Source organism: Capra hircus, chromosome 5 (assembly GCF_001704415.2).
Source record: "Capra hircus breed San Clemente chromosome 5, ASM170441v1, whole genome shotgun sequence".
NCBI lineage: Eukaryota > Metazoa > Chordata > Mammalia > Artiodactyla > Bovidae > Capra > Capra hircus.
In genome coordinates this window covers 118,986,776-119,006,458 of record NC_030812.1, presented here as the reverse complement: position 1 = coordinate 119,006,458, position 19,683 = coordinate 118,986,776, and the positions used below count along the sequence as shown (strand labels likewise).

The 19,683-nt window shown below is 51.0% G+C and overlaps 1 protein-coding gene across 6 annotated transcripts; it reads right to left on the bottom strand.

Moving 5' to 3' along the window:
* RABL2B (RAB, member of RAS oncogene family-like 2B) lies at positions 484 to 18,971 on the bottom strand. Of its 6 annotated transcripts, none has more exons than XM_018049005.1 (10): positions 18,661 to 18,971; positions 17,255 to 17,375; positions 16,954 to 17,070; positions 5,980 to 6,009; positions 4,781 to 4,860; positions 4,205 to 4,284; positions 2,476 to 2,587; positions 2,045 to 2,142; positions 1,625 to 1,708; positions 484 to 1,445 (listed from the first exon to the last, which is right to left on the bottom strand). In XM_018049005.1, the coding sequence occupies exons 2-10, from the start codon at positions 17,275 to 17,277 to the stop codon at positions 1,341 to 1,343; spliced, it is 729 nt and encodes a 242-aa protein (XP_017904494.1). In that variant the 5' UTR covers positions 17,278 to 17,375; positions 18,661 to 18,971; the 3' UTR covers positions 484 to 1,340. The 6 variants fall into 6 exon arrangements, with proteins under 6 accessions (XP_017904494.1, XP_017904495.1, XP_017904496.1 ...); XM_018049006.1 differs by having other exon boundaries at positions 2,045 to 2,139; XM_018049007.1 differs by lacking the exon at positions 17,255 to 17,375 and having other exon boundaries at positions 16,954 to 17,111.

The window sequence follows — 19,683 nt, the reverse complement described above, 5'->3', positions numbered from 1 at the left end:
AGAGCGGCCCCAAGAATTCACCCAACCAAGGTTTGCCATCTTCTCAGGCTTCGCTTCTGTGAGGACTGATGCAAAATGGTTACGTGGGCCCAATACTCATGGTGAATTTAATGGTATTCAAATCATATCTCAAAGAAGCAGTTCTTTTCTAAACACATTATTCATTTATAATAAAGGTTTTTTGTTGTTGTTCTTGTTTTTAAAAGCCCATCTCAGCAGGGTAACGCTGAATTCAGTTTACATTTCTTAAGTTGAAACGGTAAGCATCAATAACTTAAAGGGTAAAAATGTTTGTTCTTGATTCCCAAACAAACACCCATTCTTTTAAACCCTAAATTCCACTGAAATGATCTGTGATGGTAAGAGCCCCTGCTCGACAGTCGTGGCTGTCTCTCCGTTAACGCGGCTGTTGGTCCACCCATTCTTCTGTGACTTTTTGCTTAAAAAAAATCCACCCCCACAAAGCAGGCGATCGACTCAGTGTTTATGTAATTCACTCTTTATTGTAAAAAAATTTTTTTAACGGAAATGATGTACAAGATGATTATAAAAGCATTCTAGTAAGCGACAAGTCCTGAGATAAATGGAAAAGGCGGCAGGACGGTTCTCAGCAGCCCTCGCCACCCAAGGAGGCTCCACATCAGTCCTCAGAAAAATGGTGACAAGCCTATGTTGAAACATGGGTTTAAAAGAAGCTCCCTAAAGCCCCTCGCCTGCCCCGCACACCCTGCGTGTGGCTGCACTGGCCCCTGGTGCTCACAGCAGCGATGCCTGCGGGCCAGTCTGCGGCCAAGCCAGCCACCTGCTGTCACTTGATGCTAACAGCAAACTTGGACCTGTGACCTCGGCCTCGCTGTTCATCGAAGTGCTGGCCGCACCCAGGAGAGCTCTAGAAAAACTTACAGAACAGCTCTCTGCTCAAAATCATTCTTAAGATGACTGGCTTAGTTGGGAGCCTAAAGAGGAGAAAAGCCAGGAATTAGAAATCATCCTCTTGGTGGAAATGCAATGAATAGGCCCTGACATCAGCTCTTGGGGAGGGGGCGGGGGAAGACCCCTAAATATCCTTGATGAGACACACAGAATATTCCGATTCTCTTTACTGTCCCATGCCCTGGAGGGTCCGTCCCTCCTTGGGCTTCAGGGTCTGCTATGGGCCTTATGCCTGTTAGTGGCAAGTACTGAAGGGTCAGCTTTCCCGGGCCACAGAAGTCAGGGCGGAGGCTGCAAATCGGACAGCTGGGTTTGTAGGCGGTGCGGCAGGGACAGCCTGGGAGAGTGCCTCCCCTGAGAGCTGAAGCGCTGCCGGGGGAGGTGGGCCGTGGAGAGGGCCCCTGTGGTCACGAGGGAGTCGGGCTCTGGTGGCGGCCCGGCTGCTCTTTGTCCGGCATCTCCTCCTCCTCCTCCTCCTCCTCCTCCTCCTCCTCCCGCTTCAAGTCGATGTTCTGTGAACAAGCAGCAGGTGAGGTCTGGCCTTGCGTGTGCCCAGATGAGGCTCTGACACCTCCGGGGCCATGCCCACGAGAATGTGCTGCTTGCCAAGCCGGGTCTGCGGGGCTAGCTCTGCACCCCTACCGGGAGAAGCTGTTCTCTCGATGCCACCTGACATCTGTGCCGGACCTACCTCCAGCTCCTGCAAAACCTCGTCCATGAAGTCCTGGGAGTTCTGTTTGTAAGACACGGCTAGTCGAATCGCATCACTGAAGAGCTGGGGTGGTGGGAGGGGAAATGGGGCCGTGGGCGCCACTGGCCGGGGCTCTGCCCGCCCTGTGCCCACTGGCCCAGCGTCATCAGGCGTCCACACAATACTCCACCCTGAAGTCAGCACCTTTTCCCCGTCCCCTGACCCCATGCTGGTCAATACGCCTTTTCTTCACCAACCTCCCCTTCTGTCGACACTCACGACGACCCCTTCCTGTCGCTTCCAGGGCCCCCAGCAATGCCATCCTCGCCTACAGCCCTGAAGCCAGCCCTTCTCCCCAGCACATCCCCGGAAACGCCAGGCCTCCCACCTCCGGAGACTGTCCCTGCAGCCTCCCATTACCTTCACAACGTTGGTACCGTCAGCAGCCGAGACAAAGTACAGGGGCAAGGAGAACTTCTTGGCAAAATTGAAACTTTTTTGGGTCATCTTCCTGTCTGCTGTAGAGAGAAGGTAGGACACTGGCCTGTCTACCAAGGGAAAAGGAGTTTTGAAGGGTAGGTCACTGGAGGTCCCCATTCCAGGAAGTGGGACAAGCAGGGACAGTCAGCAGACACGTCATATAAAGAGCTCATTCAACTGGGATCTGTCTCAAGGAGGCAGGTTGGCTCACGTGGGTATTACTGGAAGGGGAGCGATGGCAGGCCGCCAAGGGATCTATTTTGGGAGGAACAGGTCTACTGGTGGTTTGAGGGCCCCGGAAAGGAGGACGAAACGTGTGATGGTGGACTCCCCCATGAATTGCTGGCACCCAGGTGTAGGGGTGGCCTCACCATCGATTTTATTGGCCACCACAATGCATGGAATCTCCGGCCTGAACTCCCGCAGCTCTGTATACCAGGTGCTGAGATTCCTGTACGTGATTTTCCTCTGCACATCAAACACCTGAATCAGCAGAGGAAGGAAGTCAGCCCAGGTGCATCGATGTCTCTGCACATCCCCCCAGCTGACACACACACAAGCCGGCAAACACGGGCTTGGGAACTCAGACCACAGACCATTCTGAATGTGGCCGCTCTAACCACAAGCGTTACCCACACTTCTCAGAGAATTCCTCCGGAACCTTCAGCTTGTCGCCTAATTTACCTATTTCAACCAAAGAGTATCATTTTACTTATTGTACCATTGATAAGTCTGTGAACATCGAAAGTTTGTTGTTTTTTTCTTAGTCTAATTACTGCCTATCCATTTTTTAAAAGCTCTTTTATGATAATCTTAAATGTTTGTAGAATACCCTTTCAGTTGTTTTACCTTTAATTATAAACTTTTAATTTTATATTTTAAACTTTTATAAAGTAACTTTTATTATCTTACAGCTAATCATGTTATGAACTGTTTACAATTTATACTGTTTACCTATTTTAAAATATCAGCAAGAAGCATGAACACTGACTAGCTCTAAGGGCGAGGAGGCCAGAAATCCTAAGATGCTTCAAGTGGCCGCTACAAGGATCCTGCCAGCTCCTCAGAGGAACTCCCCAAAAGGTCAGCTGCCTGCCGCCAAGCCATCTCCCAGAACAGACTGGCAGGTCCAAACTGCCCCAGCACAACCATGGGTTGAGAGGGACAGCCCTGTGCCCTGCTGGAGCGGCAAGTCTTACTTCCAGCTGACATAGCCCTTCGAGGAAGCAGCCATGCCTGGGGCTGGGCGCCCCCCTGCTCGGCGGCGGGCTCCAGACAGCAGCTGGCCGCCTGAGGCAGCAGCAGGCCTGCTGAGAGGCTCTTGTGTAGTACCCCCAGGCCCAACTTCAACAAAGATCATGTTTTATTGAATTCCCAAAAAAGACGCCTTCTACAATACGCTTGTAGTGAAACCCTGGGATCCGCCTCACTCCTGCCTTGAGCACCGTCAGACCTTTTGCCCAGGTCTAGTTTCCTGAGCTTCCTTCCCTTGTTTTGAGCTGAGGAGGTGCTGGTTAGGCTGAGCAGCACAGCCTTCGCTGCTTCAGAGTGGCGGGCAGAACCCCACCTCCCTCTGGGGCGATCAGGCCCCACGTGGCCAAGGCCCCTCCAGCAGGCAGGGGCTGTGCGAGGCACGGCGGACACAGGCACACAGCCAGGCTGGCGGGCCAGAGCGGGCCACAGGGGCTGAGACGCGTGTCTCGGGCCAGAGCCCACGCCTGCCGGCCCGGCCTGCCCCCGTCTGCCTCACCCTCGCCTGCCCCTTCCGTCCTGTCCCTGCACAGGCCGTTGCTGTTTGGTCAGGAAATCATGTCTGACTCCTCTGCCACCCCACGGACGGTAGCCCGGCAGGAACCTGATGACGCCCTGAACCTGCTCCTCCTGGTGGAAGGGTCGCTCCACACACCCCCTTCGCCCTCACCCCAGACGAGACGCTGGCCCAGGCAGGCTCTCACCCAGAACCTCTGCGGTCCGAAGCCCGCCCTGACCCTTCCCCCGGCACCCAGCCCTGGGGAGGGGGGCTCCGGCCCTCCCCCCTTCCCTCCCCCCTTCCCCTCAGGCCAGGCCTGCCCGAGCCCCGCCTCCCAGCAGGCCGCATACCAGGATGCAGGCGTGGGCCTTGTGGTAGTAGGAGGCGTGCATGCTCTGGAACCGCTCCTGGCCTGCCGTGTCCCAGAAGTCTGCAACAGGAACACAGCTCTGACTGCCCGAGGGGCGGGGACGCGCAGAGCCGGCGGAGCACCTCTGCAGCGGCGGGGAGGGCAGGCAAGCGCTCCGCTCCCGGCATGCGGGCGGGGCGGCCGAGGGAGACGGGCCAGGAGGAAGGAGGACGCAGACAGGAGACCCCACGAGGGGCGGGCTCGGCGCCCGCCCTCCCCCGCCCAGTAAGACCAGGGCCCTCCACCGGCAAAACTAGGCCCAGTTCCCAGGAGCGCCCACCAGAGGCAGACGCGTGGCCTGGCCAAGGGGGAGGCTGTAGCCCTGCCGGAAGGCAGACCTCTGTGGAAGGCAACACTCGGCAACACCTGTCATCTTCCTGACTGAAGAGCACCGGCATAGAGCCCGTGGGCTGCTCTCCGCCTCCCCTCGCGCCGAGCGCCCCTCCTCTGGGCCTGGGGCCTCCGCCTCCGGCCCTCCCTCCTGGGAGCCGCTGCGGCTCAGCGTTGCGCTGCTCACCCACAAGGACGGTCTTGCCGTCCACCGTGGCCGTGTGCTTGTACAGGGTCAGGGCGTATGTGGACAGCTGCTGGGGCTGACTGCGTTTAGGTTAAGGAAGACAATAAAAAGAGACATGAGAAAGGTGCTGGGGGTGGGTGCTGGCGTGACGGAATGGAGGCTCCCTCTCCTTTTTTAGAAAGTTATTCAGATTTTAGACTGAATGAGTGTTGCAGACAGAGGGCCAACCTGAACCTCACACACCACGGGCACAATCCCCATGAAAAGTGAGGGGCAGGGGAGGCTGGGGTTGTGTCCTGGCCACCTGAGAACAAGGGAGTGCACGGAATGGGCTCTCACAGAGCAGCTGTCCGAAGCGGCACCCGTAGTTGCAAATGCCACTGTGGATGCCCCAGCTCTTTTGGATGGGGCTCTTGCAGGCAGAGAGCAAACCCAGCCACAAGAAGCAACGTAACAGTTCCAAGGAAAACCAGCCTCCTCCTCAGGCCAGACAGCTAACTGACAAGCCGCTTATGAACTGCTGTCTGTGTATGAAGCCCTATCAAAAAGCATGGGGAATGCGAGTTTCTCAAGTTGCAAGAAGCTGTGTGGTTTAACCGTCAGCGTTGGGACAACACAGGTGGGTGAGTGCATAGAACTGAGGAGAAGGCGAAGTGAGATATACTCAGACTCTGCCCTGGGAGGCTGAGGCCCAGGGCTCTTCTTACCCATAGTTCTCGGTGGACTCGCTTGGGACGATTTTTACAAATCATCTCAGCTGTCTCATTCCAAACTTGCATAATAACGACAGTTCAGGAAAGGAGGGTGGGCTGGCAGATCCTTCTACAGAAAGTTGACTCACACCAGAGAATTTTTAAATTGCAGAGAGCTCAAGCTCTGAGGTCAGAGATGTTAAGTGACTTAGCCACTGCCAGAGCTACTGAGGAGGTGGGGTGTCAGTCCAGGCATCGGACGAGGCACGGTTAGCCATTCCACCGCCTTCCTGATATAAAGCAAACCCAGATGCGAGTAAACTTCAGAAGAGACTGCAGCACGCCATGTAGGTCAGCTGGTGAGAGACCAGCCTGAAGGAACCGTCTGCACTTGCTCACCTGCCCCTCCCTGGACCCCTAGAACAAAGCAGGGGCAGGGGCGCAGGGGGGCTGAGTCGGCACAGGAGCGGAAAGGGCCACAAGGAGCATTTCAAACTTGAAGGATACAATCCATCCATGAGGAACCTCTCCATGAGTCTGTAGGGAGAACGTGCAAGGTGGTCAGCCGCATCCCTCCACGCTCCTGCCTCCTCCTCACGCTGCCGCGCCACCAGGGGCGGGACGCTTGGAAGCCAGCTGTGGCTCCCCCCAGTTCCTTCCTCGGCTACAAGCTCCCTGTCAAGGACAATGCCCAGGGACCACCCATCCACCCTCTTCCTGACTCGGGCTCAGTTCTTGACACCCTTTGGCCGTAACACTGACCAGCACCCACAGGTGCTTTTCCTGTGAGCAGGGACCCCAGTTTACTCCTTTTAGGCAATAAACAAACTGTGGTACATCTACAACAGGGACTACCACTTAGCAATAAAAAGGAGCAAATTACTGATCTACCCAACAATTTAAACGAATCAGAAGGGTATTACGCCGAGCGAAAAAGGCCACGTCATATAACTCCTTTTCTACAATGTGGCCAAGATGGCGTCACTACAGAGATGGCGTATGTCAGCGGAGGCAGGGCGGGGCTGGTAGAGGGTGAAGTGGGGTGGGCGCGGTGCAATCGCACAGCAGGACCGCGGCCTCCACCGTGCTGGGATAGCTGGGTATCTCGACTCCAGTGATGCTACACAGATCTACACGTGATGACATGACACAGAATTATACACAGGCATCGGGCGAGAGCTGATTTCCTGCACTTGGCCTTGTACTCTGGTTATGTAAGAGCTAATCAATGGGGACGGCGGGTGAGGGACACACAGGCCCTCTCTCGGGGACGGCGGGTGAGGGACACACAGGCCCTCTCTCGGGACAGCAGGTGAGGGACACACAGGCCCTGTCCGGGGACGGCGGGTAAGGGACACACAGGCCCTGTCCGGGGACGGCAGGTGAGGGACACACAGGCCCTGTCCGGGGACAGCGGGTGAGGGACACACAGGCCCTGTCTGGGGACGGCGGGTGAGGGACACACAGGCCCTCTCTGGGGACGGCGGGTGAGGGACACACAGGCCCTCTCTGGGGACGGCGGGTGAGGGACACACAGGCCCTCTCTGGGGACGGCGGGTGAGGGACACACAGGCCCTCTCTGGGTTCTCTTTGCAACGTCCTGTGAATCTGTTCTTTCAGAATGAAAAGGTAAAGAAAAAACAAAGAAACAAATCCCCTCACAGACTGGGAGAGACACGTGCAGTGCCAATCACTGATAGAGAATCAGTACACAGGAATCATGACCAGCTCTGATACATAAGAGGACACACTTACACCTGGCCCTAAGACTATGAACAGGCAATTCAGATGAGCAGCTGACAGACACATGAAAAGGTGCCCGATCTTCTAATGATTTTATGCGAATTAAAGACAGTGAAGTAGCACACTCATCCGTTAAGAGTAACAAAACTGAAAAAGTCACATGACAGCCACAAAGTTGGGGATTTCATGAAGCAGCAGAAATTCCTATCCTGTGCTATAGGAGTGAGAATCTACCACACTACTTTGGAGAGAAAATGGGATAACTCAAAATTTGAGCTAATGCTAAAACTGGGCAGTTTCACCCCAGCTATAATAGAATTTATGCCCAAGATGATAGGCGTAAAATATTCACTGCAGTACTGCATCTAATATCATAAAAATGATAGTTTTTCATAACTCCTCTTCAACAGAACAGACAGATACAGTTTAGTACAAAAAAGTAAAAAAAAAAAAAAATTCCTGAGTGCCTGCCATACGCTGGATGCTAGGATAGCACCAGGATACAACGCTGAACAAAACAGATGAAAATTCCTGTCTCTGTGAAACTTACATTCTAGTAGGGAAGACAGACAGACAATAAACACACTGTTAAAATATGTATGGCCATGTCTATGGTCAATGGATTTAGAACAAAAGCATTACTGCAATTCGGTGGGGCAAAGGATTGTTTTTGGAGAAGGAAATGGCAGCGCACTCCAGCATTCCCGTCTGGGTAACTCCATGGACAGAGGAGCCTGGTGAGCTACAGTCCCTGGAGCTGCAGAGGCGGGCGTGACTGGCCGCCTGAGCACACGCACACACAGAGGACGCCTCAGCAGTAGATGCTGCGGGGACAGCTGAACGCCTGTGCACGGAGACGTGAACCTTGAGGACACTACACAAAGTGGGGCGGCAGGAAGTTCAAGGGGTCACTCCCTCAACTGGAAACTGGAAACAACGGCCGGAACCAACCATCTCAGAGCTCTGGAACCCGACTGGACTCAACCGCCAGGAGCCCGCTAGATGCGAGGCGAGGGCTGGCCTCGTGCAGAAGAACGGCGCGCACAGACCAGCAGCAGCTGCGCACACCGCGGGCCCGCGCCGGCGCGCAGTGGGGACTCTGTCCTCAGAAAGCCTGCCGCGCGTGCTGTCATCAGCTGGCAGATGCCCAAGGAGCCAGACCTGAGCTCTCTCAGGCTTCAGAGGCTTCCCCTGCAAGTGCTGGAAATTTAACAGGATAGGACTATCCCGTTTTTTCTTTCCCATTTAGGAGCCAAATATTTAAGGAAATTTTTATCAGGTCACTGTCTGAGCACAGATAATGGAATAGAAATATCAATGATCACACACAAGAAGGAATAAACACTTTGTAAAAAGTATGGAAAAGTTACAAGTAGACACTCGAGCCCTAAACAAGCAGAAACCAGCCATACCCAAGGAATGGGAATATCTGAGTTCCAAAGTCGCCACTAGAGAAGGGAATGGCAACCCACTCCAGTATTCTTGCCTGGAGAACCCCACAGACAGAAGAGCCTGGAGGGCTACAGTCCATGGGGTTGCAAAGAGTCGGACACGACTGAGTGACGAACACACACACAGTCACCACGGTAAAATACGCGGAATGCCTAATTCTAAACCGGAAGACCACAGAGCGTACTATCAGATAGGCACGGCCTATGCCCGTGGTAAAGAAGACTTGACAGGAACGACACCTGAAGAGTCCAGACACTCGACTAGCCAAAGCTGTTAGATCGACCATCTTAAATATGCTCGAAAAGCTAAAGGAAGCCATGGACAAAGAGCTGAAGGAAACTGGAAAGCAACACATGAACAGAATGAGAGTATCAATAACGAGACAGGAAATACGAACAGAAACCGATATCCTGGAACTGAAGGGTACAATAATTTAGGTGAAAAACTCACTAGAGGGTTCCAGGACCACTTGAGAAGGCAAAAAACAGTTCATCGTCAGCAAACTTGAAGGAAAGGCAACGAAAATCATCACGTGTGAGAAGCAGAAAGAAAGCAAGTGAAGATGACCAGTGCCTAAGGATCGCGAGGCATCATGAGTCTCCCTGACAGGCGTCACAGACAGAGGACAGGAGGGGGCCTGACAGGCGTCACAGACAGAGGACAGGAGGGGCCCTGACAGGCGTCACAGACAGAGGACAGGAGGGGGCCCAACAGGCGTCACAGAGGACAGGAGGGGGTCCTGACAGGCACCACAGACAGAGGACAGGAGGGGCCCTGACAGGCACCACAGACAGAGGACAGGAGGGGGTCCTGACAGGCACCACAGAGGACAGGAGGGGGTCCTGACAGGCGTCACAGACAGAGGACAGGAGGGGCCCTGACAGGCACCACAGAGGACAGGAGGGGGTCCTGACAGGCGTCACAGACAGAGGACAGGAGGGGCCCTGACAGGCACCACAGAGGACAGGAGGGGGTCCTGACAGGCATCACAGACAGAAGACAGGAGGGGGTCCTGACAGGCATCACACACAGAGGACCAATGGGGTCCTGACAGGCGTCACAGACAGAAGACAGGAGGAGGTCCTGACAGGCGTCACACACAGAGGACAGGAGGGGTCCTGACAGGCGTCACAGTCAGAGGACAGGAGGGGTCCTGACAGGCTCACAGACAGAGGACAGGAGGGGTCCTGACAGGCTCACAGACAGAGGACAGGAGGGGTCCTGACAGGCTCACAGACAGAGGACAGGACGGGCCCTGACAGGCACCACAGACAGGAGGACAGGGAGGGGGGGTCCTGACAGGCGTCACACACAGACAGGAGGGACCAGAGATGGGGGTCCTGACAGGCGTCACACGACAGAGGACAGGAGGGGCCTGACAGGCGTCACAGAGGACAAGGGGGGTCCTGACAGGCGTCACAGACAGAGGACAGGAAGGGGTCCTGACAGGCGTCACACACAGAGGACAGGAGGGGTCCTGACAGGCGTCACACACAGAGGACAGGAGGGGGGCTGACAGGCACCACAGAGGACAAGAGGGGGTCCTGACAGGCGTCACAGACAGAGGAAAGGAGGGGTCCTGACAGGCTCACAGACAGAGGACAGGAGGGGGTCCTGACAGGCTCACAGACAGAGGACAGGAAGGGGTCCTGACAGGGGTCACAGACAGAGGACAGGAGGGGGCAGAGAAGGTATCTGAAGTAATAACGGCTAAACCTTCCTGAACCTGATGCAAGACATGGATATGCACACCTAGGGAGCGGAACACACTCCAGGCAGGATAAACTCACGCTCTCCACATTTCACGCAAACTGTAGGAACTGAAAGACAAGATCGTCAATAAAATAAATTTCTCATCAGATGCCACTGAGACCAGAAGGCAGTGGAAACATAACTGAAGTCCTGAGGGGGGAAAAAAACTGTCAACAAAGAATTCTATGCACAGCAAACTATCCTTCCAGAATGAAAGCAAAATCGGGACAACTCCCAGATAAATATAAGCTGACGTGGCTCATAAGCAGTAAATCTGTCCTAGAAGAAACGGTACAATGAGTCCTCCAGGTTGAAATGAAAGGACTAAACAGTAATTTGAAGCCCTATAAAGAAATAAAGATCTTCAGTAAAGGTAGCTACATAGCAAATATAAAAACAGGACTCTCATACTTTCGGTTTATAACTCTTTTTTTCTCCTATATGATTTAGAAGACAAATACACAAAATTATAGTTATAAACCTATGTTAATGAACAATTAATGTATAAAGATGTCATATGTGACAAAACAATATAAAGGGAAGGGACAAAGTGTTTGTAAACTATTATAATTAAATTGATATTCAAATACACTTATAAATTTTAATTATAATCTTCAAGGTAACTGTTAACAAAAAATTTTAAAAATTATACATGAAAGAGACTTAAAACAGTATCCTACCAAAAATCAACTTAAAAAAAAGTGTCATGGAGTAATTGAGAGATAAAACAGAAGACATGTAAAACAAATAGTTAAATGGCAGAAGTAAATTCTTCTTCATCAGTAATAACTTTAACTACTGTTGTTGTAAATGGGAATAGATAAAACTCTCCAATTAAAAGTGAGAGACTGGCAGAGAATATTTTGAAAACATGTACCAAGTATGTGCTAACTGGAAGACACTTGCTTTAGATACAAGGTCAAACAGAGGCTGAAAAAAAAAGGACGATAAAAGATATTCCCTGCAAAGAGCACTCAAGAGAGAACTAGGGCGGCTATACTCCAGCCAGCCAAAGCGCACTTTTGTTACAAGGATGAAGGACATTACATAGCGACGAAAAATTCAATCTGCCAAGAAAACAGAAAAGTTATAAACATATAGGTAAAGAGCAACAGCACTGTTCCAAAATAGATGAAGTCAACACTGACACAACTAAGGGAGACATAAACGGCTGCCCAACAGAACATTAAGGTTCCAACACCCCACTGCCAGCGACGAACGGGCAGTGACGCAGAGGCCTTGAACTGCACTGTAAGCCAAGCAGACCTGCACACACAGCATGCTCGATCTAACAGCAGTGGAACACACATTCTCCTCAAGTGAACTCAGCTTAGGCTACAAAAATGTCAATGAAAAGACTGAGATTACACAAGCTATCTTTACAAATAAAATGGAACACAACTAGAAATACAGAAGGGAAACCAGACAATTCACAAAAGAGCGCAAATTAAATCAGCAACATGACTGTACATTTCAAGGTCGTAGATATGAAAGACCAAACTAAGCTCAGAGCTAGCAGAAGGAAAGAAGTAACACAGATCAGAGCGGAGAGTCGCAGAATACTGACTAGCCAGACAACAGAGAGTGTCAGGGTAACTGGAAATTAGCTCTCTGAAGAGATCAACATCAACAAACCTTTAGGCAGACTAAGAAAAGAGAGAGGACACAAATGATCAAAATCAGAACTGAAAGCTGGGAGAGTAACATCAGTCTCACAGAAACAAAAAGATTACAAGTGAACACCACGAGCTACTGCATCCGATAAGCTGGATAACCTGGAGGAAGTGCACAAATTCCGAGAGCCACATGAACTTCCAGGTTCAAAATGAAATAGAAAATCTGAGCAGACCTACACCAAGTAAGCAGATTACATCAGCACTCAAACACTCCCCGTAACTGAAGGTCCAGGACTGAATTACTTCCCTAGTGAATTCTACCCATCGTTTCATGAACAAACACCAGTTCTTCTCAAACTTTTCCCCAAAACTGAGGAGGGAACACTTTTTAATTCTTTCTATGAGGCCAGCGGTACCCTGATTCCAAGACTAGATGACACTATTAGAAAAGAAAACTACAGGCCAATATTCCTCGTGACTTTAGTTGTAAAAATCCCCCCAAAATCCACCAGCAGACTTCCCTGGTGGTCCAAAGGTTCAGAATCCACCTGCCACGCAGAGAACACAGGCTTGATCCCTGGTCCGGGAAGATTCTACGTGCTGTGGAACAACTAAGCCATGCGCCACGGTGGGCCTGCACTCTAGACCCCACGCTGCGCGACAAGAGGAGCCACCGCGAGCAGAAGCCCGCACAGCTCAGCCAGAGAGCAGCCCCTGCTCGCTGCACCAGAGAAAGCCCACGCACAGCAACCAAGGCCCAGAACAGCGCAAAAAAAGCCACTAGCAGACCAAATCATATTAAAGGGATTATACGTCATCAGCAAATCATATTAAAGGGATTATACGTCATCACCAAAGGAGATCTACTCTCAGAATATAAAGGTGCTACAACGTAAGAAAATTAATCAAACATATATAAACAGGATGAAGGGAAAATTCCACATATTCATCTCAATAAATGCAAACAAAGCAACTGACAAAAACCAAACACCATCTCATGACGAAACACTCTATAAACTAGGAAGAGAAGGCAATCACCTCTAGGATAAAAGGCCACACAAGAAAACCCCAATGCTGCAAAGAACAATATTGCATAGAAACATGGAATGTCAGGTCCATGAATCAAGGTAAACTGGAAGTGGCCAAACAGGAGATGGCAAGAGTGAACATCGACATTTTAGGAATCAGTGGATTAAAATGGACTGGAATGGGCGAATTTAATTCAGATGACCATTATATCTACTACTGTGGGCAAAATCCCTTAGAAGAAATGGCGTAGCCATCTTAGTCAACAAAAGAGTCCAAAATGCAGTACTCGGGTGCAATCTCAAAACCAACAAAAAGATCTCTGTTCGCTTCCAAGGCAAACCACTATCACAGTAATCCACATCTATGCCGCAACCAGTAATGCCAAAAAAGCTGAGGCTGAATGGCTCTGTGAAGGCCTATAAGTCCTTCTAGAACTAACACCAAAAAAAGAAGTCCTTTTCATCATAGGGGACTGGAATGCCAAAGTAGGAAGTCAAGAGATACCTGAAGTAACAGGCAAGTTCAACCTTGGAGTACAAAATGAAGCAGGGCAAAGGCTAACAGAGTTTTGCCAAGAAAACACACTGGTCATAGCAAACGCCCTCTTCCAAAAACACAATAGATGACTCTACACATGGACATCACCAGATGGTCAATATCAAAATCAGATTGATTATATTCTTTGCAGCCAAAAATGGAGAAGCTCTATACAGTAGCTGACTGTGGCTCAGATCATGAACTCCTTACTGTCAAATTCAGACTTCAATTGAAGAAAGTAGGGAAAACCACTAGACCATTCAGGTCTGACCTAAATCAAATCCCTTACAATTATACAGTGGAAGTGACAAATAGATTCAAGGGATTAGAGCTGATAGACAGAGGCCTGAAGAACTATGGCCGGAGGTCCATGACATCGTACAGAAGGCACTGATCAAGACCACCCCCCACGAAAAAGAAATGCAAAAAGGCAAACGGTTGTCTGATGAAGCCTTTCAAATAGCTGAGAAAAGAAGAGAAACTACAGTCAAAGGAGAAAAGGATATGCCCATTTGAATAGAGAGTTCTAAAGAACAGCAAGGAGAGACAAGAAAGCCTTCCTCAGTGATCGATACAAAGAAATAGAGGAAACCAAGGGAAAGACTAGCGATCTCTTCAAGAAAATCAGAGATACCACAGGAACATTTCATGCAAAGATGGGTTCAATAAAGTACAGAATTGGTACGGACCTAACAGAAGATATTAAGAAGAGGTGGCAAGAATACACAGAAGAACTACACAAAAAAGATCTTCATGACCCAGATAACCACGATGGCATGACCACTCACCTAGAGCCAGACGTCCTGGAATGTGAAGTCAAGTGGGCCTTAGGAAGCATCACTACGAACAAAGCTAGTGGAGGTGATGGAATCCAGTTGAGCTGTTTCGCATCCTAAAAGATGATGCTGTGAAAGTGCTGCACTCAATATGCCAGCAAATTTGGAAAACTCAGCAGTGGCCACAGGACTGGAAAAGGTCCGTTTTCATTCCAATCCCAAAGAAAGGCAATGCCAAAATGTTCACACAACCGCACAACTGCACTCATCTCACACACTAGCAAAGTAATGCTCAAAATTCTCCAAGCCAGGCTTCAGCAGTACATGAACCGTGAACTTACAGATGTTCAAGCTGGATTTAGAAAAGGCAGAGGAACCAGAGATCAAATTGCCAATGTCCATTGGATCACTGAAAAAGCAAGAGAGTTCCAGAAAAACATCTATTTCTGCTTTACTGACTATGCCAAAGCCTCTGACTGTGTGGATCACAACAAACTGTGGAAAATTCTGAACGAGATGGGAATACCAGACCACCTGACCTGTCTCCTGAGAAACCTGTATGCAGGTCAAGTAGCAACAGTTAGAACCAGACATGGAACAACAGACTGGTTCCAAACTGGGAAAGGAGTACGTCAAGGTTGTATATTGTCACCCTGATTATCTAACTTCTATGCAGAGTACGTCATGCGAAATGCTGAGCTGGATGAAGCACAAGCTGGAATCAAGACTGCTTGAAGAAATATCAATAATCCCAGATCTGCAGATAACACACCCTTATGGCAGAAAGTGAAGAGGAACTAAAGAGCCTCTTGATGAAAATGAAAGAGGAAAGTGAAAATGTTGGCTTAAAGCTCAACATTCAGAAAACTAAGATCATGGCATCTGGTCCTATCACTTCATGGCAAATAGATGGGGAAACAATGGAAACAGTGTGACTTTATTTTCTTGGGCTCCCAAATCACTGCAGATGGTGACTGCAGCCATGAAATTAAAAGATGCTTGCTCCTTGGAAGAAAAGCTATGACCAATCTAGACAACATGTTAAAAACGAGAAAAACATTACTTTGCTGACAAAGGTCCATCTGGTCAAAGCTAGTTGGAACATAAAGAAGGCTGAAAGCCAAAGAATTGGTGCTTTTGAACTGTGTGTTGGAGAAGACTCTTGGGAGTCCCTTCGACTGCAAGGAGATCAAACCAGTCCATCCTAAAGGAAATCAGTCCTGAATATTCATTGGAAGGACGAATGCTGAAGCTGAAACTCCAATACTTTGGCCACCTGATGTAAAGAAGTGACTCAATGGAAAAGACCCTGATGCTGAGAAAGATTGAAGGCAGGAGGAGAAGGGAACGACAGAGGATGAGATGGTTGGATGGCACCACCGACTCAATGGCCATGAGTTTGAGCAAGCTCCAGGAGTTGGTGATGGACAAGGAAGCCTGGCGTGCTGCAGTCCGTGGAGTCGCAAAAAGTCGGACATGACTGAGTGATTGAACTGAACTGAACTGATGAAAACCCCAGAGTCAGCACCACACTCAGTTGTGAAACACTAAAAGCTTCACCTCAAAGTGAGAAATAAGAGGATGCCTGCTTTTGCCACGTCTACTCAACAGAGCACTGAGAGTTCCAGCCAGAGCCCTGTGATTAGAAAATCGTTAGTGTGAGTCCCATCCTAGGCACTTTACAGTGACAGCCCTGCTCCCACCTGAAGTCTGGGCGCTGAGATGAAGGCTTAAGTTGAGGACTCCTGCTACAAGTTCCTGTTTTGCTCTTCCCAAGGCATCTTTCAAATAAACAGAGTTGAGGTTGAGAAAAGTTGAATTACCAGTGTGCCAACCAGCAAAGCCCCTAGGGAATTATTCACAGCTCCCTGATTCCAAGGATATGTTAATAACAGATGAAAGTGGAAGACAAGGTGGAGCTGGGGCTCCTGGGATGTAAGACTAAACAAGGTATCTGGTCAGGGGCAGAAATGGATGTGTGCCCCACAGCCCCAGACACCGACCAAAGGGCTCACCCCCTGGGGAGACAGGCTGCTGCACTGCAGAGCCGCGCTCAGAGTCTCGGGCGAGCCCCACTGCACAGACGCACTGGAGCTACGAGCGAGCCCATCTTCATGCTGATTACAGTCAGTCACCATCTCCATCCACTCTTCTCCGTGAGTTCTTTCAAGAAACTTTCCTCACCACCTTTCTTCAGCCTGCTGCTGGTTATGCTAGTCACACTTTTCACACTTTGCTCTCCCCGTTCCCACTGTCTGCACCTTGAAATCTCTCAGCCCCCACACCACATACAGGAAAACCCCAGCTCTCACCTGAACTGCTAAAGCAGTCTCTGCCAGGACTCACGGGTAAAGCTCACCTCTCTCAGTTCTGACTCAGCCCTCTCCAGCCCTCCTCCCCAGACACACACAGCCGCTGATGGGAGGCTCCCTTGTTCCCCCATGCCTGGGCTCCCTCACCACACTCACAGAAGCCATGCTCCTCTGTGCCTCTGGAGGCACCGGGGCACAGGTTCTGCCTCTAAGAACCCAGATCTGTTCTGGGCCTGGCTTTGCTCCCCGAATCCTCCAACATACTTGGACTTGCCCACAGCGCTGTCTCCGAGGCAGATGATTTTCACATTGTCATCAGCATCATATTTCTCCTGGTCCAGCTCACAGGGTTTGGCTTTGTCCCTAGCCATCGGCTCCTGGCTGTAGAAAGGGCATCAGCTCAGGGGAGGGGGATCTTGTCACTGGAAAGATCAAGAAGAGGCTGTTGGTAAAGAGATGAGAAGTCCCCTCAACCAAATCCCCTTCCTCTTCCTGGACAGGGGAGACAATGACCTGATGAGAGAGGAGCCCCAGGAAACACTATTCTATTCTATTCACTACCAACCTGGCTAGCACTTGCTGAACCATGGCGCTGTGATCTTGTCCCCAACAAGATCTCCCGCTTCATCTCTGTACTACAGCTGTGCTCAGGATCGCAGCTCCCGCTCCCACCTGGAGAGACTGTTCTAGAACCATGTGCAAGTTTTATAAGTTTTATGTACAAGCATTTGCTCACTTGTAAAGCAGGAGCAAAAATCAATGCTCACATCACGTCATCAGTCTGAGACATTGTGTGGGCCTGACTGATCATCGCAAATGACAGACCACACAGCCAGGGGCGTCTCTTCCGGGCCCTCTACCTCATGCTTCTCACCTCCACCCCACTCTCCATCCTCCTGAAATCGGTAGCTGTTTTTCCCTTTCCCAAACCTGGCATTCCCAGGCCCTCTTCTCTAGGGTTGTTTCAACCTCTATTAGTTTCAAGGATCTCCTAAATGCTGATGATGCCAAATCTGCATCTCCACAGAGACCGCGTGCCCCTCAGCGCCAGACTCAAGGATGCAGTTGCCTACCAGGTTTTGACTAGCAAACTACTGCACACAGGCAAAAATGACCTGTGAACCCTAAGCCCCACCCACCCCAAGCTCACTCTCCACATTCCTGCCTGTACATCACCAGACAACCAATGCCAGCACCGATGTGTGACATAATCTCTAGCTCTATTCCACTATCCCCAGGTCATCACGCCCAAATATATTAGTAACTTTACAAACATTACTGAGAATGTGCCACAGTCCACACTCTGAACTCAACGGATGCAACAAGGCAGCAGCAGCGTCCACACTCAGCCTTAAATACGGGCAGATCTTGCACAAGACACGAAGTCAAACTCTACTGTGGCAAGAGCTATGACCGAGGTGCACACAAGGGTGGAAAATACCAACAGGACCCCTCAGGTAGGGAGTCAGCCTTGTTCACCGAGGCACCCTCAACCTCAAGAGCAGGGACTGGGAAGTGGCAGATGCTTAATAAGCATAATAAGGGGCTGCCCCTTCCACCTCCACCCTGCAGCTGGAGCCAAACGCAGCCAAATCTTTTGTCGAAGACCTTCCATGCTTGTCGATATTCTCGCGACCCACTGGATAAGCTCTCTTTCACTCAAGCAGTTTTCGAGCACCTCAACCTCTTGGCCAGAATGGGCTCCCTTCGGCTCCCGCCTCCCACCGTTGCCAGAACCACTGCCCCGTTCTTTCCCCCCACCGGGCCCTCCGTCCAGCTGAGGGCCCGAGGACGGCCTTGAAGGGGCGCTTCCCACAGGCGAGGCCGCCACTCGCGCGGTTTCATCTCGGCTGCTCCCGAGCGAGGACGAGACTAGCGGCGCCGCAGGTCTGTCCGCCCGTGGCCAGCCGCCCTCAGGGCCCCCAGCCGCCCTCGGAACCCGCCCGTCCCGGATTCCCTCCAGTGTCGGACCCTGACAGTCAGCCCACGGCCCACCGGCCCTCACTCGGCGTCCAGCTCTGCCCGCGTCCCCGCAGCTGCTACGCAACCGCTCCAGGAGGGCTGCCCGGCCGAAGGCCTGAAGGACCCCGGGAGGCTGGCTCGTGCGATGCCGGGCCGGAGTACCGCCGGTGAACGAGCATCCGGATCAGGCCGGTCTGGGGTTTCCAACGGCCAGAGTCTGGGTGGGCTTCACCTGGGGACTGAGCCAGGATCCGGGCGGCTTTAGGTCTCGGGGAGTGACTGGAAAGCGGGAGTCCGGAGTCCAGGGACGTGGGCCTGAGGCGCGGGGCGGGGCCTGAGGCGCGGGGCGGGGCCTGAGGCGCGGGGCGGGGCCTGAGGCGCGGGGCGGGGCCTGAGGCGGGCGGGCGGGCGGGGGGCCAGGCGTTGGCCCCTGGTAGGCGGCTGAGGTTAAGAACAGGGTCTCCTGCGTTGCAGGAGGACTTTTTACCAACTGAGTTATCAGGGAAGCCCTGAACAACCCTAGAATCTCTATATCCATATAGAGATGACATCTCATATACATAGAGGACTGATTGTACAATGGATAATGCAAGCGACAATCTTATAAAATGGGCAAAATAAATGATACAGATCACTAGTTGTCATCTGGTCGAAATAAACCATCAAGTCCACAGGAGAGCCAACTGGAGAATCCAAATTCTGGATCAGGTAGTGAGAAAAACATGTATCATCTTTGTTTTCGAAAATATACTGTAGAGATTTGTTGATACCTACTTAAGCATGTATCAGCCTATACACACTCATGTGCACTGGTCTAGCCTATTTCAAGTCCAATCATTCCAAGCATAACCCCCCAATGTGTTGCAATTCTATCTAGTCATTTGTCTCAATTTTATAGCAAAAGGACAGAAACCCGAGTGCATTCATACCGACCAAAGATGCTAGGACGGCTCAGTCTAACGGGCTGAAAGTACATATTTTGCCCAAATTTCACAAAATGTCATGCCAATGTCCATAATTTGTTTTCATATC